Consider the following 26646-nt stretch of genomic DNA (forward strand, 5'->3'; position numbering starts at 1 on the left):
CTCTCCCCATCTTCTCTGTCTTCAGCACGTTTCCTCCTGCACTTTAACCCTGATGCTTCAGCCCCTCTTGTAGGCCAGACTCCGTCTCCAGAGGACGACACCATCATTAGAGACCTGCTTCCTGAGGACGCTGGCGTTGATCACCAGACGGTTCACCAGCTTATCATGGTGCTAATGAAATTTATGGCCAAAGACCAGAGCAGTGCAGAGGCCGACATCGGCAGTGCCAAGGCTTTCAACACAGTGAAGCGTCACCTGTACGTCCTGCTGGGCTATGACCAACAGGAAGGATGCTTCATGATTGCTCCTCAAAAGATGCGCACCTCTACTTGCTTCAACGCCTTCATCGCCGGCATTGCACAAGTGACTGACATATAATCTATCATCACCTTTCTTGGTATTCTGTGACAATGTGTGTGTGTGTGTGTGTGTGTGTGTGTGTGTGTGTGTGTGTGCAGCTAAAGATTATCTGATATTTTTAGTAAGACAATATATGACAATAACACAAATGCTGAAGAATTGAAATGTTGTTTCTTCCAGGTGATGGACTACAATATTGGTTTAGGGAAGCAGCTGCTCCCCCTGGTGGTCCAGGTGTTGAAGTACTGCACGTGTCCCCAGCTGAGACACTATTTCCAGCAGCCGCCTCGATGCTCTCTCTGGGCCTTGAGACCACACATCAGACAGATGTGGCTCAAAGCCCTGCTAGTTATCCTATACAAGGTACTCTTTGTGTTTTCAGTGCATTGATTACTCCTTCAGACTCCTAGATAATATATGTTTTTACCTGTAAGTGATTGCTGAATCTTACATATTTTCTTTGAAATTATGATATACAGTATAAATTACAATATATTTTTCTATGTACCACAGTACCCTTACAGAGACATGGACGGGAGTAAAGTGGTCCTCCATCTGATCCACATTACTATCAACACACTGAATGCCCAGTATCACAGCTGTCGTCCCCACGCGACAGCAGGACCCCTCTACAGCGACAACTCTAACATGAGCCGCTACAGCGAGAAAGAAAAAGGTGAATCAGAATAAAGGATGTTGTTTATCTCAACACCAGATTTCTAAAATGCCTAGTCTGCTGAACAATACCATGTAGATCATAATGGCATGGGGGATTTTTTTGTCGCTTAAAGTAATGATGTTAAGTTTTTCTTTATTATAGAAGAGGACAGTGTATTTGATGAGTCAGACGTCCATGACACACCGACTGGTGCTGCTAACAAGGAGTCACAGACCTTCTTTGCCCGCCTGAAGAGGATTGGTGGCAGCAAGTCTGTGAAGTACCAGCCAGTAGAGACAAACGCCAAGAAAAGTAAGAAGCCAAGGCTTGCCGATTCCAACATAGTATAACAGCAGAACACATTTTTTTTAAATTGCAGGAGGGTCTTGCTTTCACTGGGATAAAGTCAAATTTTTCTTTTGTGTATAAGGTGAAATTGAGCTGTCAGAGTACCGGGAAGCCAGCGCTCTTCAGGACAGCATTCTGCACTGTGTGAGGGAAGAGAGCACCAGGAAGAAGCGGCTGCAGGCCATGCACAAGCAAAAGTCTCTGGACATTTCCAACACTGACTCCATCCTTTTTAATCTGGATGAACACCGACGTAAATCCTGCATTGATCGCTGTGACATGCAGGTTCCCCCTGTTGCCCCATCCTCAGCCATGTCTCACGGCAGGCACCAGGGTAAAGGTTCATCTAATGGCTCTTCGGTTCGAGTGGAGGGCAGTGATGCTGTGGATCGGCGAGGCTCCAAGCCTGTCATCCCAGAGGTCCGCCTCAGCTGCATGGAGACCTTTGAGGACAAGTTAGACCTGGGCTCGATAGGAGGATCAGTTCAGGGGAAGGAGGACCAAGACCTCATTGACCTCTCCTCGGACTGCACCTCCATTCCAGAAAAACACTCACTGCTCTCCATGTCCGACTGCGATTCCTTGGTGTTTGAACAGCTGCCTCCTCTGAGGATTGTAGAGAGTGATGAGGAGTTTGACCTCAACACCATCGTAGCCTCCAAGTTCAACGGGAGTCCAAAGTTCTCTGCTTCTCCTGCTAGCAGCAAGACTTTGCGACTGTCACCTGTGGTTCAGGTGAGTGTAGAGGACTGTTCCACTGACCTGTTGGTGGGAGAGGGAGGCTCAGAGCAACCTCTTGTGGTAAAGAAGCAACACCCTGTGACTCCTAGCATCTCACTGGATCTTTCTGACCAAGTGGAAAATGTCTGTCACGAAAGCCCGATGACCCTGAAGCAGAAGAGAGACTTGCTGAAGAAGACCCCACATGTTCCTGACACCTCACTAGACGACGTGTGTGACGAGGTAAAGGCCGGGATGGGACTGGGGACAAGTCCCTCTGGTAGGGCCATATTCTTGGACATCCCAGAAGACAAAGCAGAGCCTCTTTCCTCACCAGAAAAAAGCAAGAGTGACAGCAACAACGAAGAAGAAGAGGATGGGGATGATGAAGAGGACGACGATATGGGTGATGAAGCGGACAGCGACCAAAAACCTGACAATGCAGATGACAATGATGAGGCAGAGTTTAAAATCCAGATTGTTCCCCGACAACGGAAGCAGAGGAAGATTGCGGTCAGTGCCATCCAGAGGGAATACCTGGACATCACGTTTAATATGTTCGACAAGCTGGGCGGGGAGCAGACCACAGAAACCGGTAAGAAGAAAGGATTAATAAAGATAATTTTGGTGGTCGGGTTCTGGTCAGGTGCTGTGTAATTTCATTCAAAATGATTTTAAAGGTAATGTCTAAGATTTATGGAGGCTTATCCAGTACCCTTTAACAAAGGTATCACCTTTTGTAACAGTGTGGTCTAAAGTGTGTATTTCAACCATTTTAACTGCAATACTTTTAACTTAACTTAAAGGACCATACCAGTGTTTTTTATCTTTAAGTTGTATCCCATTTACTACAAATAAATCTATACCTTAGGTCACAGTTCACAATTTTGCAAACCATGCTGATGTGTTTTGACAATCCTTTTTTCCATGGTTACAGACACCCAGCAGTTTACATTTCCGTGCAACATAAAAAAAAGCAGACTACTTAAACTTGGGTTAAATCACTTACAGATTACTTCACTTCTTTCTGCTATGTTTTTAATGTTCCAATTTCTTGTGTGCTATAAAAAATCACATTTTATTGGTTATTTTATTATAATCAAAGTAACATTAACAATGTGAGGTAATGTAGTGCAGACCTTTCTAATCAATCTGCACTTTAATTACATTACCACATGCCTCGACTAATATTAATACAGGCTTAATGTTCATTTTTATGGATAGCAAAAATGAAGCAGAGTTTCACTCCATGTTCCAAGTAAAAGGAAAGCCAATGGGAGCCTGGCATGCTGGGAAAAATGCACTCGACATTGGACAGCATAAATGTAGAGGATACATGCTTTTACATAGACATGAACATTGACAACTAATGAGTATGCTCCTTTAAGTTTAAAGAATACAAATGCATTTCCAATATGTGTAAGCTGCCTCAAATACGTATTTGACTAACCACTCCAGCTGTGTGTCGTCCTGTGATGTGTTTCTATATATGTGTGTACTGATCCTTTCCATTCATACTAACGCTTTAGAGTTTTTTTTTAGCACATCAGAAGATGTTAAACTATAGAATTTGAGTCTACATAAAAGAAGTAGAAGAGCAAGAGCAAACTTCAAACTCATTTTCTAATTCTGAAACTGGTGCGGAAAACAACTTCACATTAGAAACCATTAAATTAGTACTAAATAAACTAACAATCTCCTAATGGTGGCAAAAGTAGGGCTTATTACTACTGAATGTCCATATCTTAGCTTTTTTTTTTTTATTGGCATAAAATAGCACATATTCTGATGCCAATGCCCCACCCATTATTTACCCATATTGCCTTGCAGATCACAAAGTTCTGTCTACATTGGAAAAGCCACGCGAATCTGCCTCAGCCCCAACGCTCGAAGCTGCTGTGCCTGAAACAAGCCACCGCTCTTCAGTATCAAGTAGGATCCAAATACTTTGCTTCTCAGTCTCCTTGCGAACCTCAATAAATTTGACTGCTTTGGTATCATTATGAGGGCCTCTATTGACCATTTCTAAATTGTTTGTGATCTATCTCATATATGACCTGTGAAAACAACATAAAATACTTTGCTTTTGCAAATTAACTACACATTGAAGCTCAAAATATGCAATGAAATCACATAATATTATTTGACATTTGTCATAAAGCCATTACAATTCCTGAGAAAATACAGAAAAACTAACAAATATAAATATATAATTTTGTCCTTTTGACATAAAATCACATAGACGTCTCTTTACACGTGTGTCTTGTAATCACACATACACTTGTTGGTATTGCCGAAACGGTTTTAGCAGGTTCTCACCCCAGGTGTCGCTTTCTGTGTCTGACCTTTAGCTCAGTACCGCCAGGTGAAGCGAGGCTCTCTGGGAGCTCTGACCATGAGCCAGCTAATGAAGAGACAGCTGGAACATCAATCCAGTGCACCACACAACATCAGCACCTGGGAGACGGGTCAGTCACTTTAGACTTTTCTTTATCCCATAATGACCCCTTGAGGAAATATATGGACATACAGTAGTAACAAATAGAAACACACACAAAAATAAAGTATACAATCATTGACGTAATGAAGTCAGCATCTAATAACTAAATCTTATAAAAATTGTTCTGTTCTTTAATTTCATCAGTGAAATTCTTCCTATCTTTCCAGGTCCCACAAAGACCAGTCTGCTCTCTGCACCAAGCACCGTCAGCATGTTTGTCCCAGCGCCCGAGGAATTTATTGATGAGCAGCCAACCACAATGTCTGACAGGTGAATGAATCAATCAGCAGCTATACCTGTCTTGAAACTTCATCTTAATGCTTAAACTGGCCTGGTGTATTTCTATGCAACGTCCTAGGTGCCGGGACTGTGCAGCCGTGCTGGAGGAATACGATGAGGAGACTCTCGGCCTTGCAGTAGTTGTTCTTTCCATGTTCATCCACCTCAGCCCTGATTTGGCTGCACCAATGCTTCTCGACATCATGCAGTCTGTGGGCAGGTACAGCCGCTCCTGCAATCTACATTCACACAGCTCTTCACCCTTAAATGAAGTTTCATAACTCACCCTCAGAACTCATGCATAATTCATCCCAGAGTCCTAATCCGCTGCTTTAACTTCACTTTCAGGTTGGCATCTAGTGCCAATTTTTCCGGACAAGCTGAGAGGTATGATACATTAAAGCTGTCACGCTCACACCAGCCTTCACCGCGCTTATGGCTGAGTTTAATAATAGATGTGAAGTGTGACTGCCTGTCCAACACTGCCTGTCTGTTTTCCAGTATGTTGATCCCAGGGAATGTAGCAGGTGTAGCCAAGCAGTTCCTCCGCTGTATGTTCCACCAGCTGGCCCCTAATGGCATCTTGCCCCAACTCTTCCAGAGTAACATCAAAGGTCTGCTTATACCATTGACTGCTAAACTGAAAAATGTAAATGTATTTTACTTTAAATGTATCTGTATTTCTATAGAGACTTACAGCTTGTCTTAGCTGCTTAATTCTGTGTGTTTTGATAATGATAATCATAATGAATAGTTTATTTTGAACAACATACAAAAGAAAAAAACCTAGAATACAAGACACAAAAGTAGTTCACCATGGAAAAAGAAAAAGCAAGAATAAGCTAAATAAATACGTACTCTTGTCCAAAAGTGAGTAGGAGGAAGCAAAATGCTTTTTGGGCCCTACTGTTTTTGAAATCTCCATCACCATTTTCTTATTACAGTGAACCAACCCTGTAACAGACAACATCATCAAAATCCAAAAACATTTAATGATCAATCAATTAATCAAGTTACTATTCCATAATTTCCTTAATTTTATGTACCATATTGTGTTTTTGATCTGTTACACTACGTTTTAAACACTTACATTTTAAATAGTAGATGTACATGTTTCTTTACATATGTATTTGAATGTATTTATTTTTTCCATATTGCTAAGACTAACTTAATAGCCTCAAGTGGACACACTGTTGCCTTCATGTCTATTTATTATTTTCCGCAGATGGAAGTTTTCTGCGAACACTTGCATCTTCCCTGATAGATTTCAATGAATTGAGTTCTGTTGCTGCCCTCAACATGCTGCTTGAGGTGGGATTTTTTTCTTCATGCAATTGAGTCATTTAACCGGCAGGAGGAGCTCTTGTCAAAGGAAACGCTTTTGTGGCTGAAACTAAATGAACAGCATAAGCCCATCTAAAACAACCAACCACTGGAGCATTTAAGAAAACCTGCCTTTACTCTGCACCACTGCACCAGTTTATTGTTACCGATGAAGCTGAATAAATGACACAGATAGGGAACCCATTGATGCATTAGCTCATCCAAGCAATCATCTGTGCTTCAGTGTCCTAAATCCCCCACGCACATCATGAGCGTTGTGATTGATCAGGAGTGAAAAATCAGTTAAATGGAAATATCTTTGCTTATAGAATTTAATTATGTAACCCTGTTATGGTTTATGCCTCTGTGCACTCCAGGGTTTGAACAACAAGAAGAGCCTGCCAGCAGGGGGCACAATGCTGCACTGCCTGGACAACATCGCCACCTTCATGGAGGCTCTCCCCATGGACTCTCCTAGCAACCTGTGGACAACCATCTGCAACCAGTTCCAGACCTTCCTCACAAAACTGCCCTCTGTGCTTCCTCTGAAGGTAGATATCGACCTCTTCCGTTCACTTAGTCATGGTCTGATATGGTCTAATGTGATTATGGCTGGAGGAAAAAGCATCTTGCAGTGCCCTTGTCGGGTTCAATAGGACAGAGTCTTAAAATTGTAATTGATTTTACTCTGACGCTTTTGACCTTGGAGGTTAAATCAGTGTACTCTAATCAATTTATCACTGTGGACAAATTTAAATCCCGAAATACTGTATGGCTATGCACCATGCAACACATGTAAAATTTTGCATTTTCAAACCTACCTACATTTCAGATTGTTCAACTGTTCTTTTTGTTGCTCTCTGTGTATCATTAGTGCCCTATGGATTCCAGTTTGAGGATAATCATTTGTCTACTGAAAATCCCAACTACAAATGCAACCAGAGTAAGCCCAAAGCAGAATTTCACATGCTAATATATTAAAATGTGGCCTTTAAAATCTAACTCTTTCTCCTCTCCTTCCACCCTACAGAGCCTATTGGAGCCTTTCTCCAAACTGCTGAGCTTTGTCATCCAGTATGGCATTTTCAGTCTCTCCTACGTTGTAGAACTGTGTGGTCTGTGTTACAAAGCCTTCAACAAGGTACTCTTGAGTGTGTTTAAATGTCTTTTTTTTGTGTAAGTAATGTTGACATCCAGTGGTTATGAAAGAGTTTTTTTGTAATCAAATCTTTTTTACGTAAAGAGCCAAACAAAACTGCAAAACATTGGTCCAGATGACAACACACAGAAAAGTACACTACACACACCGAAGAAGGCACAGTGCACCTTTTTCACAATCCTTCCTTGCGATCAAATGTTTCACTCCAAAACAAAGAGAGGAAATACAGGAAGGGGGGAGACACAAAAAAACACCAGTCTCAATAGAGTTAACCCTTTCAAACTTATCTGCAGTGTTAAAAATGTAGAGCTCCTGTTTGCGGGCCTTTCGCATCACTCATTTGGTGCTACATCTACTTCCCTGACTCCAGTCAGCCAGAAATGTGGCCATGTGTCACAGATGATTAAGTAGGCAATCAGCTTGTATTGATTTACATGATTAGTTGGTGTGCTAGGGCCGACCGTGTGTTTCTGAGTGGCTGTCTCAGACAGAGATGGAGCCAGGGCTGTCTGCACTGTTGGGGCCAGATGGATCCACAGTTCTTCACCCCTGTCAGCGCTCCATGCTTTATGTCTCCTGCAGTATTGATTTTCTTCACCCTCTTTAATTCCTCACCGTATAATATCCACTTTTCAAAACACCGAGTCACTGTGAGCAATTGCTTTTGGAACCCGTCCTTTGCAGTCGTTTTATTGAGAGGTGAGGTTTCTGGGAAGTGTGGTTACGTTATCTTTGGAGGTCAGCTTTTTAAGCACACAAAGTCAGGTTCCCCAGACCTACTAAAGTTTGTTGCACAATGCATCATTTGTTACAGCCGCACTGCACTAGACGCCAAATGTGACTGGGTCCCTACAGCTTATGATTTTTGTTTACCAAATGGACATGCTCCATTAACTTTTAATTATGAGAATGCCACGTACAGGTAACAAGCCACACAGTGAGAGTCAGAAGCGGCTCTGCTTTCTGTAAGAGCGGATGAGAGCATGTGCCTACTCCTAACATAAGCAAACATGACTGCATAGAAAAAGAGAGAGGCAAAGTGGAAGCCAGAAGATGACAGTGTGGTTTGTAAACAGGCAGCTGGGCTTTGTGTGGAAGGGATGAACAAAGAGAGCAGCCTGTCCTCAGGGAGGGAGAAGGCAGCCTGACAGCCTCATCTGAGCTGCCTGGGACTCTGGGAGGAGAGATCTGGACTGGCCTAAATCTACTCCTCAGCTTCACTATTCTCTGTCTCCGTGTCTCTCCTCCCTCCCCTCTGGTTGCCTGTTCTTCCCCCTCTATTCAGGCTACAGAGTTTATACTCTCCTCGCAGCATGAGTAAGGGAGAGTGATAATAGAAAAAAGCAGTCTTGCTGCATCGGTCCATTTACTCACTCTTTATCTCCTCGCATCCAGGAAAGAGATAAGTTCTACATGTCCCGCATTGTGGTGTTAGAGCTTCTGCAGGCTCTCAAGTTCAAGTCTCCTCTGCCTGACACAAATTTGTTACTGCTGGTCCAGGTAAAAACGCTATCTACAATGCACTTCAGTTTACAAGAACCAAATAAATCACAGTGTATCTGGAATACAAATCTACAACCTGCTGTGGAATTTCTCAGTTTGTTTGTGCAGATATCGGTACACGGCTAGCAGAATCCACCATCATCCAAAAGCACATGATATTAACGCTGCCGGGGGTAAGTCTTTAGTTGATGTGTGTTTGCATCTTATTAGAATTAGCCTCATAAAACAGCAGGAAATAAATGTAGACCCCACTGTGATTCCTCCTACAGGATAAATTTAGGATAAGGATTCATTTTTGTTCTCCACAGTGCACAACAGCAGCCATGGAATGCATGAGACAATACATAAGTGAACTCCTGGACTTCATTGCAGATATGCACACACTAACCAAACTTAAAGTAAGTCTTGTTCGTAGTGTCTTATAATATGTAGAATTTTCTTCTTTCCGTATGATGCCTATTATTCAGACTTATTATTTCCTTACTCCAAATGTGATACTCAGAGCCATATGAAGGCTTGCTGTCAGCCGCTGCATGAGGACACTTTTGGGGGGAACCTGAAAGTGGGATTGGCACAAGTCGCCGCCATGGAGATTAGCAAAGGCAATCACCGTGATAACAAAGCTGTGGTCCGTTATTTTCCCTGGCTTTATCATCCACCATCAACAATGCAACAAGGGTAAGAATGATAAAAATTGGTTTAAAAATGTTTCAATGACTTAAAGGGTCAGTCCATTCAAATTAAATTAAAGAAAATCCTCCTATATATCTCTAGTGATATCTAGCTGAATTTGGCCAGGTTGTGAGATATCGGTCCATGAGAGAAAGAAAAAATGCTGACAGCTCATTTGATATGAGAGCAGAAATCTCAAAATCTAGATAGCACCAGAGATAAGTAACAAAATGTGTTTTTATGTAAATTGGGCAAACCAACACAAATGTTAGTAAGGTTAACTGATGGTGAAATATTGAGTATAATCCTGAGATGTATAAGAAAATATGTTATAGAACGTATTACAGGAGGATTTGTGTTTTTTCTCCGCAGGCCAAAAGAATTCATTGAGTGTGTGTCCCACATTCGTCAGCTGTCCTGGCTACTTTTGGGCTCCCTGACACACTGTGCCCTACACCAGGGCTCCACGTCCTGTATGCCCATCCCTCTAGATGCTGGCTCCCACATTGCAGATCATCTTATAGTCATCCTCATTGGTTTCCCAGAACAGTCAAAGGTATGCCAGAAACCAACCCCTTCAAAGTACCCCACCCAGGTCCTGTTAAAATAACCTGATCTATAACCACCTTTTTCTGTTTTAATCTTGTTCTCTGTCCTCAGACATCGGTGCTACACATGTGCTCTCTGTTCCACGCCTTCATGTTTGCCCAGCTGTGGACCATCTACTGCGAGCAGGCAGCCGCTGCTCCGACATTGCAGAACCAGAACCAGACAGAGTTTTCCTCCAGCGCCATCCTCACTGGCCTGGAGTTCTGGAGTCGGGTAACACCCAGCATCCTACAGCTCATGGCTCACAACAAAGTGGTGAGTGCCCTGCCTATTATTTAAGGCAGAAACTGTCAGAATAAGGTGCCTGGAAATATGTTGTGCTTGTTCATATGTGAAATATAAAGAGTGTCAAGTTTTGGATTCATTCTTGTGTAATATATGATGTGGAATTTGTAACTACGTTTGAGAAAATCACAATTTTGATTGAAATTATTTTCTTGCAGATGGTTGAGATGGTGTGTCTTCATGTCATTAGTTTGATGGAAGCCCTGCAGGAGTGCAACTCAACCATTTTTGTCAAGGTTTGCTTTAACTCATATTTCTAAATATTAACTCATATTTAACATGGTTAATATTTGATTAATTTAACACATGACCTAATACTTATTCATACTCATTCTTTCCTATAGCTAATACCCATGTGGCTACCCATGATTCAGTCAAACCTTAATGTAAGGCTTTAAAAAACATGTTGATACAGATTAATTATATGCAAGCAACTATCCACTCTTTAGGTAATTTCAGACTAAAAATCTTCCTTTCCTTCCTTCATCAGCATTTGTCTGCAGGGCTGCAGTTGCGTCTCCAGGCCATCCAGAACCGTGTGAACCACCAGTGTCTGCAGGGCCAGACATCTGGAGCTCCTCCGTTTGCTCTGCGCAAATGGCTGCAGTGCACCCAGTTTAAGATGGCTCAGGTGGAGATCCAGTCGTCTGAGGCTGCCTCGCAGTTCTACCCCATGTGACCTGCTCTGTGGTTACCCGGTTTACTCCGGGTCCTGAGACCTGCATGCATCCTCTCTGGCCTAGCCCTCTTACCAAAAATAAGGACTTTTCTGTAGACTGATGCTGTGTGGGATTCATTAGGACTGGATCATTTTCAGCACTTTAGTATAATACCTGTATATTTACAGTAAATCTATGCTATTTTAAAGTACGATCAATGGGGCTGATAATTAAAGGTTTGGCAGGCTTGTGTGGGAGAATTGTTTAAGGTGCCTAACTGTTGTATTCAACAGATTTGAAGAGTCAGTAGATGACTAAGAGAATTTCTATAGACCCATGTTAGTTATAGTGAGGGTGTGGAAGCAAATGCTCGTTGAATTTAGATATGCTCACTCTCTTACATTCATATTTATCACTTTTTGAGTTGCTTGGTTGCAAAGTGGATAATAAAAGAGTTTTTCTAAATGTTGGGAACAATTTGTCATTTCACATGAATTGCAGACCCCTTCAACATTCAAATGTGGCATTTACTGCCCTTTGATGTGCTGGCTGATGTGGAAAATGTCCAGTTTACCATATTGCAGATGGCGGAGCGATAAAATCAGCTCTGTTGTTTGCTCTCCTGGATGAGAAACTGAACCTCAGGTGTGTCCGGGAAAAGACATGACATGCATTAGTCAGCTTCCATCTGAGATTCTTGTCAGACTGTCAGTCATGCTGCCTCTTGCCATCAGAGCTCTGATCAATCAGAAGCCAATCTGAGTTGCAGCAGCAGCTTTGTAACTCAATAAGGTGGAGCCAGACATTGGAGGTAAACAAGACTATTTTGGTTGGGCCCCCCTCCCCACTCCAAAGTAGAAAGCCCCCCCATTTCTCCGTTCCCTCTTCACTGGCAGCAGCGAAACAGATTGGCCCACGCATATACCAAGCAAACACAATTACCTTTGGCCTAATGTGGTTTGTTGGGATTAAACATTGTTGTGAGGTCTAACCGCATTACCACGAAGCTCCTGTCTGAGAATAACAGATGACATGACAGCAGGGCTAGAAAGCCGAACAGCACATTAATCTTTGTTTTGATCTTCACTGCTGCAAGGATTTCATTATCAAGCCTTAAGATTAATTAGATCTGATGATATAAATGTATTCTGCTTGAAGAAATATAAAAACAAGTCAAATTGGATTTGCATATATTTAAAAAAAATCATTGCACGTGTAAAAGGACCCATGTTGAGAGGTGTATGTCAAATGAGTCACTAGTGTAACGATATCACACAATGTGACTATTGAACACACATAACCACACACACGCACACACACACACACACACACACACACACACACACACACACACACAAACACACAAACACACACACACACACACACACATGTACATAAACTCCCCAGGGACCCCAAGCTAGCTGAATCAGGCTGCAGTGCCCCTTCTCATCAACCTCTAGTCTTGGCTCATCAAAGAGCCCCTCTCCTGCTGTGTGCCTCTGTGTATGTGAGTGTGTGTTAAAATGATGCTGGATGCAGGTGTTTATGTGCATGTGTCCCAGCATGCGCACATGTGTGTATGTGTCTGTGTGTGTGTGTGCTTTGTGTCAGCCACTGCCACCGTTGTGATCGTTTGAACTTGCAGCCCTTTTCGAAAGAACCTTTCTCATTAGCAGTGGCTTATGTAATCAGTGTCCCACAGGTAACCAGCACTTTCCCCACCCCTGCCTGCCTGCTGCCTCCTGGAGGACCATATGGGAGCGCTGACCTGATGAGCAGGCAGCTGGAGGTAGTGAGGGTAATTAACGCTGACCAAAGGCCTTTCCGGCAGAGAGGGTTTGAGTGGGTCCTCAAAGATTGTGAAGGTCAGCTTTGAAAGGACTTTTCAAGCTCTCACCATGTGTGCATTGGTAACATGCCTTGATTTAAATAGCAGGTTGAGAGAGGTGGTTGCATGCAGGCTGCAGCCCTTGTTTGGTACAGAAACAATTAGAAAACTCCACATTTTAAGTACCTGTGTATCAGTTCCCCTTTGCTCTAAGAAAATACCTTTGTAGAGCCTCGTAAAGTTTGTTGAGACAGTAAAAATCCCTGCTCCCCCCCTGCCTCGTGCTGTCACATTGCTTTTATTACAGTGAAATCCACAGCGCCCTGGCTGGACAATGCATGAATGTTTAAATTGCTCAGAGTGTCCATTGGCATTACCATCAAGTTGCACATCTAAAGCAGGGCAGGCAAAGTACTCTATGGCCCCTCATTCACATTATAAGTCATTGACATTCCTCTTCATTGCTCCACTGCATCAGTCTGTATAGTACAGTTTTGCCTACTTGTTTGTTTCACATCATCAACTACAGTTAATGTGTAATGTGCAAATTAAAATAGTAATGGGAAATTGTCTATACAATTTAATGTAAGATTGTAGCCCCTCGGGCAGAGTTTTTTTTTTAATCTACCTTCTCTTAGCTTCCTTTAAAACTCATTTTGTAACTTGTGTTCTTGCTTTAGCTGCAAAAATCCTTAACACACACCCATGGTTTTTTGTCACACTATTATTTATCGAGCCCAGAGCGAGCACAATATGCAACCTATAACTATTGTTGTTTGCATCATTAAGCCCAATGGAGAGCAACACACTTGCTAAGCGCAGTTCATTAAAGATGCACTGTGTGAAACAGACTGAGAACATGTCCTCCGCTGTGGGGGGCCAAGGATACAAGGCCAGGACAGTTCTCTGCCCAAGACAGAACGGCAAAACACAGCACAGAGTAGACAGGATGGGCACAGGCTAAATACAAAAGTCTCCTTTTTATCCCCTTTGTCACACACGGGACAGTTTGTCTGCCACAACATGACACATTCATATCTGCACATATAGCTCTTTAAGCACAATAGACTGTGGGTCTGTTGTTCTGTACAGTTTTATTTACAACTGAAAAACTCAGCAATGAAATCAACTTATGCACATCTGTCTATCTGTTTGGTATAATGCATAAATTGTATGTATTATTGATTGCCATATATACATTAATGGCTTGCTCCATCAGCATGACAACATTGACATAATTTTAAATGGTAGCACATTGTTTAAGTCTTACTATGTATAAACATATGTTCTGTTACACTGTACATTAATTAACAGTCCAGAAGGCAGATATTTAAATATCAATATTTACATTCATGCATCCATCATTTCTCTCATATAGGTACATGGTGGGGTATACTGTTAACTAATATCTGTGCATGTTTGGATGCAAGCATGTGTTTTTCCAAATGTCCACAATTTAGCCAATATCTATACTGAACTGACAGCCACAGAGTACAGCCCACTCTCACTGAGTACACTCATCTGCATGCACACTTACAGACAGACAGACCGAGACACACACACACACACACACACACACACACACACACACACACACACACACACATAGATTTAATGTATAAAAGCAGTGCAGCATTGAGTGATGCTCCAGTTCCGCTCAGTTATGTTTTTCCAGCGAGGATGTGGAGGATACCTGTGATTGCACTGAGTTACACACATCACTGCTGAGGCCTTCCTCTGTGCAACCTGATCTCTGGCTATTGGCTTCGTCTCCTGTCTCTCACCAGTCACAAGGTCAGCTATGGGCTCATGTCCCCAGTTTCTATAGTGATGGGCTAAGCCTTTCTTGACAGATATGAAAATGAAGATTGTCAAATCCAAACAAAGTGAGGCTGAAGGCATCTAACTGACCCCAAGATTTAACCAAATGACTTGTGACATCAGGTTTAACTTTGTAAGGGGTGTGGGCTTGCCTTGAGATAATCAAATAAAAAAATGGAGACTAGCATTATGATGCAGCACAAAAATAATGTTTGGAAAAAACATAGCACATCATAGACACCCCTGACTTTTTTTTAGCAGAAGTCTTAGGGAAACAGAGAGAAGCATATCAAACACCCAGAGACAAAACAACCAATATCAAAACTCTTTGCAAAGCAAGCGCCTTTTCTGCATCAGTGTCTCAACAAACTGACAGCAGGCTTAACGCACCGGAGCATCACAAATGAATTATATGGTTTATAAATTATTCACTTAAAAAACAGGGCTATCAAGTAATAAAATGAATTCATCAAGATGTTTGAGATTTGTAAAGATGTGAGTAACATACAAGACATCTTTCTTTTAAGTAGAAAAATAAATTCAAAGGTAGATTAGTAAATAAATTGAGCAAATAAATTGATGAGTGACTGAAGTATATTACATTGAGCTTAAGTCTTCGGTGGCATTTTGGGCATGGTAAAATAACCAGAACGTCCCATGCTGATGTTGTTGCTCCTTTTTTATATGGATTTCTTTAAATTGCATAGTCAGATAAATCCACATGTCAGAGCGAGGACAGACAGGAACATCATGCCTCTAACATAGCATCTGTCTCAAAATGGAGAACAAAAGATGGGCAGTGTGTTTTGGGAATGGAATGTAAAAAATGTTGCATTCTCTGTAAAAACGGCATGCACTTTATTTATTTTGTATGATGGGCATGTCCTGTCTGGCCGCTCGTAGGACTGCAGGGATGCTGTTATTGTCTGTTGTTCCATTGCAGATGTCAACAGTGTGTGAGGTCTGGATCTGCAGCAGACTGGCAGAGAGTCCCTCTCCAGCCAGCAGCCAACCAGCCTGTCAGCAACACTTGCTGTTACTAAGAGCATAATGTTCAGCCTGCTGTGCCACTTTCGACACCATGGGGGTTTGTGGATTTTTCTATCCATCCATTCTTGCTTGATTTTTTTCCTTCCTTCTTTTGCAGCTCCTCTTGAGCTGAATGGTGTGTTCAGTCCGGGCAACATGCCACGCAAAGAGGGAAGGTTTACTTTTTGGAAAACCTCGGGTAAAACCCTGTTGCATTCTGGGTGAGAAGGGATATTTGTATTGGGGGGGGTATAAGGTGAGAGACGGTAATGGTGATGTCCCTTCCCTTGTCTACTTGGAGACAGTCTATACTACAGTGTTGTTTGTACCCATGGCCTTCTTGTTACGGATGCTCATGGCATATTCCCCGCGACTTGTCCCGTTCTCTTCTTTTCGTAGTGGTTTCCTGCAAATAAACATTGTCATAAAGTGAAGACATTTTCATTAACAAAAGAGTTACATTTGCTCTCAGTTGAAGCTATGTCATTTAACAGAGTCTCTAGACTGTTAACCTTTCTGGTGATTTGATTTCTGATTCTGCTCTGGGTTTTCTTATAAGCCCAATGGTGAAAGGTCACTTTTGCAAAGAGGACAGGAGGGAAAGATACATTGCAACACAGCGGATAAGGCAATTACCTACTCTGACTGGTAGATGCAATCTTCCCTCTAAGTAATGAGTATGTGTGTGGCTGTCAAAACAACTTGGGAAAAACATTGACACATAACCTTCTCCGAACACTGGTTGTGCTGTAGTGCTCTGTCCTTTCTATGAATACGTTCTGGTGCAAAATAAAGATGTAACACATGATCCCCTTGCTGCTGCTGGCCTGTGAAGAGCATTATCATTCAATGCAGCCCTTTTCATGCACTCCTCGGTGCCTTTGTGGTTATTATATTTGTCCAGTGTACTGTGGCTTCTGCACCGACTCCCTCAACTGCTCTCCCCTGCTCGGGCTTATGTAACTCGGAGACAGATCTGAATACAGTTAGTACAGTCATTGTCCCACTCAACACTGTACTATGCCTTCATTGCCACAGAGGACCCTTAAGCGACATCTTAGCTTAGCGTCTCCTCTCCTCTGAAAGCCCTAGCTGGCCGGTCCAGTACCCTAACCCTTTGACGAACAGTCATTCTCAGTCCAGTCCAGTACAAATCTTTTTCCCTTCTCGGGCATCGTGTAGCAAGGGAATCCTTATAGGGTCAAATAAGCTCATCCACAACATGATGCAATCTAATACAAAAGCCCTGCCAGAAACACTACGTTTGTTAAGTTGTTATGTTTATGCGTCAGCGTTATATGAATAAACATATAAAAACTAATTTTTTAAGAGACTAGTAACTTTTGAAAAAAGAAATAACACAATCTTCTGCTTGTAAATTAAAAGAAGAATTCCGAAATTTCTGGTTCAGGTAGCTTAAGGCAGCTAATGTTACTTAACTAAATGTTGCTGTGTAAATTCAATTCCTTAGTTAGATAACTGACGTTAAGACTCTTTTCTACTTATTATTCCATACATTACATTTTAGTTTATGCCATTACACCACAATTGCTACTTGTGGCCAAAGTTCAGCAAAAATACAAAGACTTGCCTTTAAGACAGCATATTGTACTGCTGTTGTGGCAACACCTTTGACAAGATCTCAGTAAAAAAAAACTCCATGCACACATTAACAATTATAGCATTTATTATATGCTTCACGCATTGTATTGCATTATAGTTTAGGCCCCCATGTGTATTCAGACACACCGTCTTACAGTAAGACAGTAAACTAAAAATGGACAGCTGAAATAAAGTCTCTCAATCTCTGTTGTGGAAAATGTGTTTTTTTGTGACATTTCTTATGAATATATGATACCTAATCTAATAAGTGTGCAATTAGGATGTGTACTTTTCATGCTCATTTTACTGATTTTTCCCCTGCTGTCAACTCAATTTGTCTGCTGTATTTCTTCGTTCCTCCCACATAGCCAATTTGATTTTGCCACACCTGTTAATCAACCATCTTGTTGCTGTCACATTTGAAAACTGTCCCTGACTTGGCTATTTTTCAGCTGTCATTTGAGTGCCGTGAACCGCCTCTGCCCCTACACCTCCTGTGTTCCAAAAACTTTCATCTGTCAATAAAGTCAATCTCAGAGTTTTTAAAGAGATTCAACTAAATAACATCGCAATGGGGGTTAAATAATAAACACTCTCTCTGTCATTTTGAGCTATGCTGGCAGCATGTTTCTAGAAATAAATCAACAACTGATGAATGGATTGCCATGAAACTTTGCAGACATTCTAGAGGATGAATCCTACTGACTTCTGTGATCCTCTGACTTTTCCTCTAGTGCCACCATTTGTGTGAAATTGGATGGAATACCACAAAATTGGGTGCAGAGATTCATGTTCCTTCAAATGCTGTGTATAGGTACAGCCTCACAGAGCTGCTAGCATGGCTGTAGAGTCTTTGTTATAAAGTCTTCAGTAAAAATAAAAGTCATATAAATATTAACTAACCCTCCTTACTTTTAACCGAAGCGTGACACTGTACATTGAGCTTCTTTTGGCCATATTATAAATTCCGTTTGATTGTGGTATTTTCCTTAATATTTTGGAGTGTCATATTGCGAGCCTTTAACCTGCTAGGGACTGCAGATGAAAATTAGCATCTATGGCTAATTCTGGCACATTTATATGTTGGACTCTGTGCTCATGTTGATCAATGTGCATTGTCCCTTTTAAATAACGAAATGGAGAAAAAAAAATGTAAGCAAATGACAGATTGTTTGTTAACGTCAAACACTGCATTCAATCTATCTATTGTTGAGGTTGTTGGAGATGATGACAGCTAAAAGCTCATGAGCAAAGTTGTAAACAAAACACAAGGCAGTGACTAAGACTTCCTGTGGGACTCTGTCAGCTGGGAGGGGTTGTATGGGCTTAGGACACCAGGGATACATGCCAGCCATGTAGGACAGATGCTGCTTGTTGCGTCCCCCTGGGATCTAGGGAAAGCCTCAGAATAGAAACTGTCCAGTCCCTGGGTGGAAACACATTGTGCCGCGGGGGAAATGTTTGACTGATGCAGCTGCAGCTAGGGGAGTTGGGATATACCAAAGTTTGGGACAGACGGCAATGTTTACAGCCAGTCCAGGAATTCTTCAACTTGGCATAAAATGGCATTATTCGTTATGCAAAGTCCTTGAAGCTCACTAATGATTTTAATTTAGAACATTTTCGTCAGGCCAGAATTTTATCTGCTACGTTGTAAAATGCTGTCTGACACTGGGGATCTACAGCCTGCTGGAAGGTGCTTGGGCCCTGTTTATTTTTCCCAGGATGTAATTTTTTCTCAGACTGACCATGTTGCTTTGGACCACCACACAGGGCAGATCACTGGGGCCTCAAACCGACCGCTACCCAGGCCTTCAATAATAGATGCCATGCTGTTGACACATGGCAGGTGGCAACACAACACTTCACAGGTTAGATGAATTTTTCATATCAAAGCTGTGCAATCACAGCGCACATTCCTGTTTGAAGTTCGGGAATGGATCATGGCAAAATTTGGACATGTGTTGAGCTGTTTACAATTAATCCAGCCATCTGGAAATTAGAGTAACATGCTATGGTTCAAAGGATACACATTAAAAAACAGATTGTAAAAATCTGTCAATGGTTTTGATGTCGCTGGTATTGTAATTTAAAACAGAGCAGATTAATAATTCATTTGTAAATATTGGATTGGAAACCATTTTATCTGAAAAGTATTTCCCTTTTGTTGTAGCTCTGGTTGAGTACTTTAGATAATGTATTGCCCTTGGACAGGAGCAGCTGTGATGTATTAGCTGTCTTTAGACAAGCCTACCAGAGCGCTGATGAATGGGTGTGATTGGGAACAGCATCTAGCTTCATCAGTCAGTTGGTTTGAGTTTTGTTTGTATTTGCTTCTTGGATGGCTGACAGCCTGGACTGCAGCATCATGTCTTTTGCTTTGGATGGCAGAGCAACACTGAAACGCAGCATGTGTCTGAATCCTCCTCTCTATGCTTGCACACACCAGCCTCCCTGGTGCTGTGGACTCTTTGAATAGAATTGTATAGAAGTGTTTTTCCTTTCCAGCCCCTTTGCTTCTGACGCATGACTGGCAGACAAAGATTATAAAAAAATAACAAAAGGCCAGGAGGGCTGGGACCCGCAGAGCTAGCTCCTCTGCTGTGTGTGTTGCTCAGGCCTTGGACCTTAGCCAGCTGATTTTCATTGGGAAAGCCCGAAGCACTGAGGGGCTGGAAGGGCTATATATAACTGGCTGTGTTATTTTCACTGACAAACTCTCTGTCACATTGTTATTGACTAAGACACTCAATTACTGCCTTTGCTTGCTTTCGTAGACAATGTTTGTCACTCGGTTGTTTCCTCTCCTTGCCACTCAGGAACGATGGATGATTAGAGCATCTGTGATAAATGAAATCCCATTTGTCCTTGGATTGCTCTCCTATTGGCTGGTGACTAATGAATGTCTAATGAGGCCCGTCTGGCTGGACCTGGGTATTTTTCCCTTCTCATTCAGAGTGGAGGGCAGCTTGGCGTGGCGCAAAGTCTGCAGTCTAGAGCCCACAGAGCTTCAGGACACGACCTGCTTGCATGTATAAAAGATGTGGCCTGCAACTGAATGACTGCGCAAATTAATTCATAAATAATGACTTGGGTTTGGGGCTAGAGCCCGTATTGCAACAACACTTTCCTACCACTGCTGCATTAAAAAAGGTGCCCCTTGGCTACACAGGGGGCTGGAGAATTGCCATAATGAATTCCTGAGCCAACCACCCATTACTTCCGCTGCCTGACTTTGCCTATTTGTTCTTTAAAGAAAGGGGAATAGAGTTCTGCTGAGGAAAGCCATATCTGGCATGCAGGCTTAATATAATTCCATAACTATAATAAGGTAGTATGCTAAATTAAATTTAAATGCACATAAATAAAACATAGTAGCTCCCTGATTTAGCGCACAGATCCGTGGCTGTTCTCACACGGGTGTGTGAGAGTCAATGTTTTAGCCATATTTTATAGTGTGTAAATATGCCAAGATGATGTAGCCTATCTATGTACGTAAATATGTTGTGAGTTTATAGATGGGTGCACACAAGTCTCCTCTTTGTGCACGTGCAGCGCTTTGCACGATGTGTACGTGTCGGTTTGTAAAATGTCTGCAAACATTAACGTGGATGTTAGAGTGCATGATGTGTGACACTGTGCTGCCTGAATGTCACACAGAGAATTGGGTCTGGGTTGTGCTGCAGGCTAAAACCCTCACACAGCCTTTTTCTCTAACAAGCCAAACGGGGGAAACAGTTCCTGTTGCAACGGCGGCGTCTTGGGATTCCTCTGCTCTCCTCTTGCTTTCACTTTCATGAATCCAGCTGATGTTCTAGGAAGCTTGAGACACTTGTGCAAATTAAAATCAACATAGTATTGTAAACGCGGGTCATTATGCACCTGAATAAATTAATTTATAGAATGTTTCTGGGTAATCCAGTGTAGGGGAGCATTCTCAGTAGCATTTAAAACCCATTGTATTATCTAACCCCTAACCTTATTGTGACCCAGCAAGGTGATGTCAACATAGCCTCACACTCAAAAGCAGGAGAGATAGTACACTCTCCCATGAGTCAAATTACACATGATATGTTAAAGAGCCTGCCTGCAACAGTTCCTATTTCAATATGTCATCACTTGAAAATACGTCAGATATGTGTGGGAGTGAGACCTAACTGGAATAGTACAAGAACAGAACAGATAAGAGAAAAGTGACATCCAACCTTTTGATGGCCTTGTAGCAGATGATGATGGCTGAGAGGAGGAAGACAACGGAGGCACAGCCCACCGTTCCAAGCACTACAATGTCCATCTCCATCCACCAGGGCCTCAACAAGGGCACCATGGGCTCTGCCACTTAGAAAAAAAGAGAAGAAGAGGGGGCAGGAGGAGAGCGATTTGGATACAGAAGAAGATGAGTAGAATGCATTTAACAAAATAAATCTGAAAATCTATTCAAAATAACAAAAGGCCTTTTACTCTAGTACTCCTCCATTAAGACACACACATATTTGAGTTATTAGATACTAGATAATAATTATACAACACAATACAAGATTTTCCTCCCTTCCCTCTGAGTTGGGAAATAGCTGTGTCCTCGCCTGTTCCGTAGATCTTAGGTTCAATGTTCAAAGATATCCACCCAGCATAAATCATTTAAGGTCCCGTCAGTCTTCCTTACACCAGCACTCTTGTCCACACCAATTACTGTTGCAGGAACCTCCTGCTCTTTCCACATTAGATCTGTGGTGTAAGACCACTCACTAGGAATGTTGTATAACATTATGTGCATCAGCAGTCTGTAATGCTGAACTTCTCTCTTCTCTTTCGGCAGCATTTGATGCTCTCCCTCTATAAATCAGTTTTAACTATCTATCTATCTATCTATCTATCTATCTATCTATCTATCTATCTATCTATCTATCTATCTATCTATCTATCTATCTATCTATCCATCCATCTATCTATATGAATGCGGGTTTGTTCCAGTTTTGCGCTCCTGAGAAAAATACACTGCGCTGTATCTAATAACAAACTCCAAGCTCCTGCATTTACAGATATTTTGTTATGAATGAGAGGAAGGGTTTACACCATAGCAACAAATACTCCTTAGTAATGCTGTGGACTATTTTCCAACACAGCATATTTCTACAGAGAAAATAACAAGCCAAGGCTCTCCCCGGTACAGCAAACCACGTCATAAGTCACTATGAATTTAAAAGCTCCTTTCAGCCAAACTTCCATTTTAAGCCTGCGTTTTGTCAACGGCTGGAGGATTTAATTCAGTCAGTAGTAAGGATATACTTCATTGTGATAAAGCACACTCCTTTGAAGGACTTGAGAAACCATTTTTAGCACACACAGACTTACTTTACATTGACAATTTTTCTCACTTTTTTTTAAGACTTTTAGCAGATAGATAAGTCTCAGTCATTGTCCCAGTTTTTCACATTAGCTATGCATATTTATTGCATTTTTAAATACCACAGTTAAAAGCTAAATTTCAGCTCTAACCATTCTGCAAAATGGGCTACTGAAGGGATATCAAGATAATTATGTGCCTTGTTTTAAATTGGGAACTGAAGAAAAAAAATTCCCTTTAGGTGAATTATTCATGCTGTCTCCACCTCCTGCAAAACATTTCAGTGTAAAGTTGAAAAGGAATAAAAATTGCCTGCTTCTTATGTTTATCGTGACACACTGCTGTTTATTGATGGAGCATTCAGAGTTCCGTTCATGCGTTTAAACCCCCCACCTTATCTTAGAGTCAGATGGTCCTGACAGCATTTATGCAGTGACCAACATTTACAGAATGGTCCACAACTCTCAATAGGTAGCTCAAATGGTGAGTCAGGAAAGAGTAAAAGAGGTCAGTTTCAATTGACCAGATGGAAAGAAATCATTCAAACTGATTTATTTGAAGCTTTACACTGCTGCCTGTTGAGATTTTGATGATTAAGTGATCCTCCCAACTAGTAATATTAAGGGCTCAGGGTGAGTGATATGAAGGAGTCACAGTCATAGCTCAGAATGGCTGCATCATCAGCAACGCTGTCCCATATTTCAGAGCACTGTTCATTAGGGTGCTTGAGACTAGGTACAAATCATATCAACTTTCAGCGAGAAGCCTGGTGAAATATTTCCGGCCATCCATCTTTCAATGGCTTTACCATTGGAGAGGGGCTGTCGGAGGGGAAAACTGCTGCAACAGGCAGTGGATCCACACAGATATACACGCTTGTTGTACACAAGTAACACACACACACACACACATACAACCCTACTGCCGACAGCTCAACTTAAAAAAAAAAGATAAAAACAGTTGATGTCTTGATGACAAATTAGACCTAATTTAATTAACTCATCTGTGTTTTGATCAGGGGTAGGGGGGAAACCCTACCACTCAACCACTGAGCTTGGCAGCCCAGCAGGCATGGATTTCATAGGCAGCTGGGTTCTCCCCAAGGTCAAACCTGGCATAAATTAGTCCTGTGTTCAGCTGTCAACATCCTGCTGGCTCAATCACAAGCACAGACGCACAAGAGCAAAACAGTGCCCGTGCAAGGGCACTTACACAGTAATCTCAGGGGGTTGATGATACATTTTTCTTTTGGGCATCAAAGGAAACACTTTACGTCAAAACAGTTCCTTCAGACTAGCCAGTTGCTTAACACCTGCGTTTGGCTAGGAATGAGATCCAACTGTGGGGCGAGAACAGACTGAGAGTGAGACAGACAGACTTGGAGCGAGACAGGTGTGAAACCTGGGAGTGTGAGCTGGAAGTCTTACCTGTGGTGCCCAGTAGCCGTGGGGGAGGTGGTGGAGGCGGTGGAGGAGGAAGGGGAGGGTATCTTCTACAGTGGCATGGCAGCTGGCACTGTTCACTAACTTTCTCCGCCACAGTCCGTGAGCATGACCTCTGGAGTTCTCCCTTATGATGAGGGAGAGAGAGAGAGAGAGAGAGAGAGAGAGAGAGAGAGAGAGAGAGAGAGAGAGAGAGAGAGAGAGAGAGAGAGAGAGAGAGAGAGAGAGAGAGAGAGAGAGAGATTGAAATGACTAAAGCACTGTCTTTTAGTGCATTACACATGAGTGCCATCAGCACAACACTGTGCAGCACAAATGGAAATGCTTGAACACTCAGCAGCCTCTCAGTTAGCAGCACTGTGGATATCCTCTCAGCATTCTTTTTATCACAGCTCCAGTGTTGTTGTCACCGGGGCTGCTGTGTATGTAGTACATGCAGAATAGTATCACGTCTATGGCTGCAGCCCGCTCCCTGTAAGAAACCACCCACCAACAGAGTGGGCAGCAGGCTGCCCCGAGGAGTGTGCGTGGGTGGACTTGGAAACTCAAGCAGATCACATTACACATGAACCCTGGCAACACTGCGTGCGTGTGAACAACAGCTCACCACTATCTGTAGGCAGCAGCACGGGGCAGAGGTTAGAATACTCATCACTAACATATGCTTGCTGCAGGGATCCTGGTGGGATAACTGAATATTGTTAACATAAAAAACACAGTTGGCTACTCCATGTTCCTACTACAGAAGAGCTGAGTGTGTGTATGTGTGTGTGTTTGTGTTTGTGTGTGTGCGTGCGTGTTTAACTTTATCTTTGTTTAAAAATATACAGTATATTCCTAGTTTATTTATCATAGTCATAGCCTATAAACTGCAACTCCAGCTTTTTTTGTTGACAATTTTCTGCTGCATAACTCACTGTAACACTTCAGAAGACCTCACCTTAGCATTGCTTCAGGAGCAGCAGAAACATAGATATATTTGTAATGCCCTTTCCTAAACACAGGTGTACCCTGTAATGGTGATCCAACATCTGGTGTAAACACACAAACAATGCATTGCGTAGTGATTGCAGCATATTGAGTAGGCATACATAAGTTACTTGGTAAAGATAATCAATTTCATAGTTCAAAAATCCATTAGTAAATCAAACTCAAGTTACATTAGTGCAACATCTTCTCATGCGTAAATGGAGAAGAGGCGCGCCTGAACATGATCCTTACCTGGCATGAGAGTAAAAACAGTGAGAGAAAGCAATGACCGAAGAAAAAAGGCCAAAAACTTAAAGTAAATGGCATTAGATCTTGGACCAGCATTCCTCTTGCGCTGTTCTCGAAGATAATAGGCAGCGATTCCAATAAATGAATGCAGTATACATAGGCTTGAACTGTTTGGGAAATAACCATCCACCCTGTCCAGTTCAGCGGCGATATCTGTGACAATCTACTCCAGAAATAGTTTATGCCACAATCATTTTCCTCTTGAAATCCCGTTGTCGATAGCATAGGACAGGCGAGCCGGTGGAATGAGTAGCAAATCTCGATAATTCACATCTCGAAAGTAGTTTTTTTTCTTATTAGCACTCAGATAGCGACCTGAATCACGCCGCTACTCCTTGCAATGTGAGGGCGGTAGATGGCCCGTACCTTACATCCCTCCTCGGCTGTAAGCATGAGTGCAAATGGGCCACTCAAGCCATCGAAGTTGAAGAAAAAAACGAACAGAGAGAGCTCCTCAGGAAAATCGTGCGGCAGGATTCCTCACAATAGGATCACACATCCCCTCAACTTATCTAGGCTGAACACTGTATGGGCGAGTCCGGAGGGCAGAGCCGAGGGTTAAACTGATGCATCCCCCTCTGTGCCAAAATACAGCGGGCTGTTTAATACGGGAGCATCACCACCGCGCACTTGATGCAGCGCTCACATCAGCTCATCCTGACAGCGTGTGCTCAAACAAATTCACCCTCCGCTTCTCAAAAAGTCCACCCCCAAAACACACACACACACACACACACACACACACACACACACACACACACAGGAACGTGGTTTTGTAGGCGTCGGTAATATCTCCTTTGATTTGATTATTTTTGTTTGCTTGTTTATGTTTGATTACTGTATATATATATAAATATAAAGTATATCCTATATATAGTGGTCCAGGAAGAAGACAAGTCCGTAAGGCTGACGAGTAGGCTACTAGACCGAATTAAAGTGAGGAGGAGAGAGAGGGAGAGAGGGAGAGAGAGAGAGAGAGGGAGAGAGAGAGGGAGAGAGAAAGAGAGAGAGAGAGAGAGAGAGAGAGAGAGAGAGAGAGAGAGAGTGCAAGACGCCTACCGAGTAAAAACACCACCGTACCCATGTTTGATGTGTTGTGTGTCTGCTAGAACACTCTGAGGTCCAATGTCCCAAAGTAGGCTGAGATAAACAATACTGATGCAACCTGGCATTTACTGTTAATGCTCAACTGCAAAGACATGTATAAGATATTTATTTGATTTTTTT

At 42.3% G+C, this 26646-nt stretch overlaps 2 protein-coding genes across 10 annotated transcripts in view; one reads left to right on the top strand and one right to left on the bottom strand.

Moving 5' to 3' along the window:
- LOC117936013 (protein unc-79 homolog) overlaps window positions 1-11549 on the top strand; it is a 32325-nt gene extending 20776 nt beyond the window's left edge. For 3 of the 9 annotated variants that reach the window (XM_034858716.1, XM_034858720.1, XM_034858723.1), the window contains 24 exons: window positions 26-363; window positions 541-723; window positions 874-1036; window positions 1181-1330; window positions 1449-2681; window positions 3917-4018; window positions 4438-4554; window positions 4754-4856; window positions 4945-5085; window positions 5214-5252; window positions 5367-5479; window positions 6091-6176; window positions 6566-6739; window positions 7063-7131; window positions 7219-7329; window positions 8743-8847; window positions 8946-9023; window positions 9159-9248; window positions 9353-9528; window positions 9895-10078; window positions 10183-10386; window positions 10575-10652; window positions 10761-10802; window positions 10907-11549. In XM_034858716.1, the coding sequence (XP_034714607.1) occupies window positions 26-363; window positions 541-723; window positions 874-1036; window positions 1181-1330; window positions 1449-2681; window positions 3917-4018; window positions 4438-4554; window positions 4754-4856; window positions 4945-5085; window positions 5214-5252; window positions 5367-5479; window positions 6091-6176; window positions 6566-6739; window positions 7063-7131; window positions 7219-7329; window positions 8743-8847; window positions 8946-9023; window positions 9159-9248; window positions 9353-9528; window positions 9895-10078; window positions 10183-10386; window positions 10575-10652; window positions 10761-10802; window positions 10907-11095 (4268 nt within the window). In that variant the 3' untranslated portion in view covers window positions 11096-11549. The remainder of the gene's footprint in view (window positions 1-25; window positions 364-540; window positions 724-873; window positions 1037-1180; window positions 1331-1448; window positions 2682-3916; window positions 4019-4437; window positions 4555-4753; window positions 4857-4944; window positions 5086-5213; window positions 5253-5366; window positions 5480-6090; window positions 6177-6565; window positions 6740-7062; window positions 7132-7218; window positions 7330-8742; window positions 8848-8945; window positions 9024-9158; window positions 9249-9352; window positions 9529-9894; window positions 10079-10182; window positions 10387-10574; window positions 10653-10760; window positions 10803-10906) is intronic. The other 6 variants (XM_034858719.1, XM_034858722.1, XM_034858717.1 and 3 more) reach the window with 5 other exon arrangements.
- A 2428-nt stretch (window positions 11550-13977) lies between these two features.
- prima1 (proline rich membrane anchor 1) lies at window positions 13978-26112 on the bottom strand. Its single transcript, XM_034858867.1, has 4 exons — window positions 25363-26112; window positions 24127-24268; window positions 21561-21693; window positions 13978-16159 (listed from the first exon to the last, which is right to left on the bottom strand). The coding sequence occupies exons 1-4, from the start codon at window positions 25642-25644 to the stop codon at window positions 16060-16062; spliced, it is 657 nt and encodes a 218-aa protein (XP_034714758.1). The 5' UTR covers window positions 25645-26112; the 3' UTR covers window positions 13978-16059.
- Between the last annotated feature and the right edge of the window lie 534 nt (window positions 26113-26646).

This window comes from Etheostoma cragini, chromosome 20, assembly GCF_013103735.1.
Source record: "Etheostoma cragini isolate CJK2018 chromosome 20, CSU_Ecrag_1.0, whole genome shotgun sequence".
NCBI classification, from domain to species: domain Eukaryota; kingdom Metazoa; phylum Chordata; class Actinopteri; order Perciformes; family Percidae; genus Etheostoma; species Etheostoma cragini.

Bases quoted from the DNA above. Each gene is read 5' to 3' on its own strand.
- prima1 (XM_034858867.1), bottom strand. From the start codon at position 25,644: ATGCTATCGACAACGGGATTTCAAGAGGAAAATGATTGTGGCATAAAC. The intron at 24,269-25,362 runs GTAAGGATCATG...CCTCATCATAAG, and splicing joins TGTTTTTACTCTCATGCCAG to GGAGAACTCCAGAGGTCATG. The intron at 16,160-21,560 runs GTTGGATGTCAC...GTTTATTTGCAG, and splicing joins TGCTACAAGGCCATCAAAAG to GAAACCACTACGAAAAGAAG.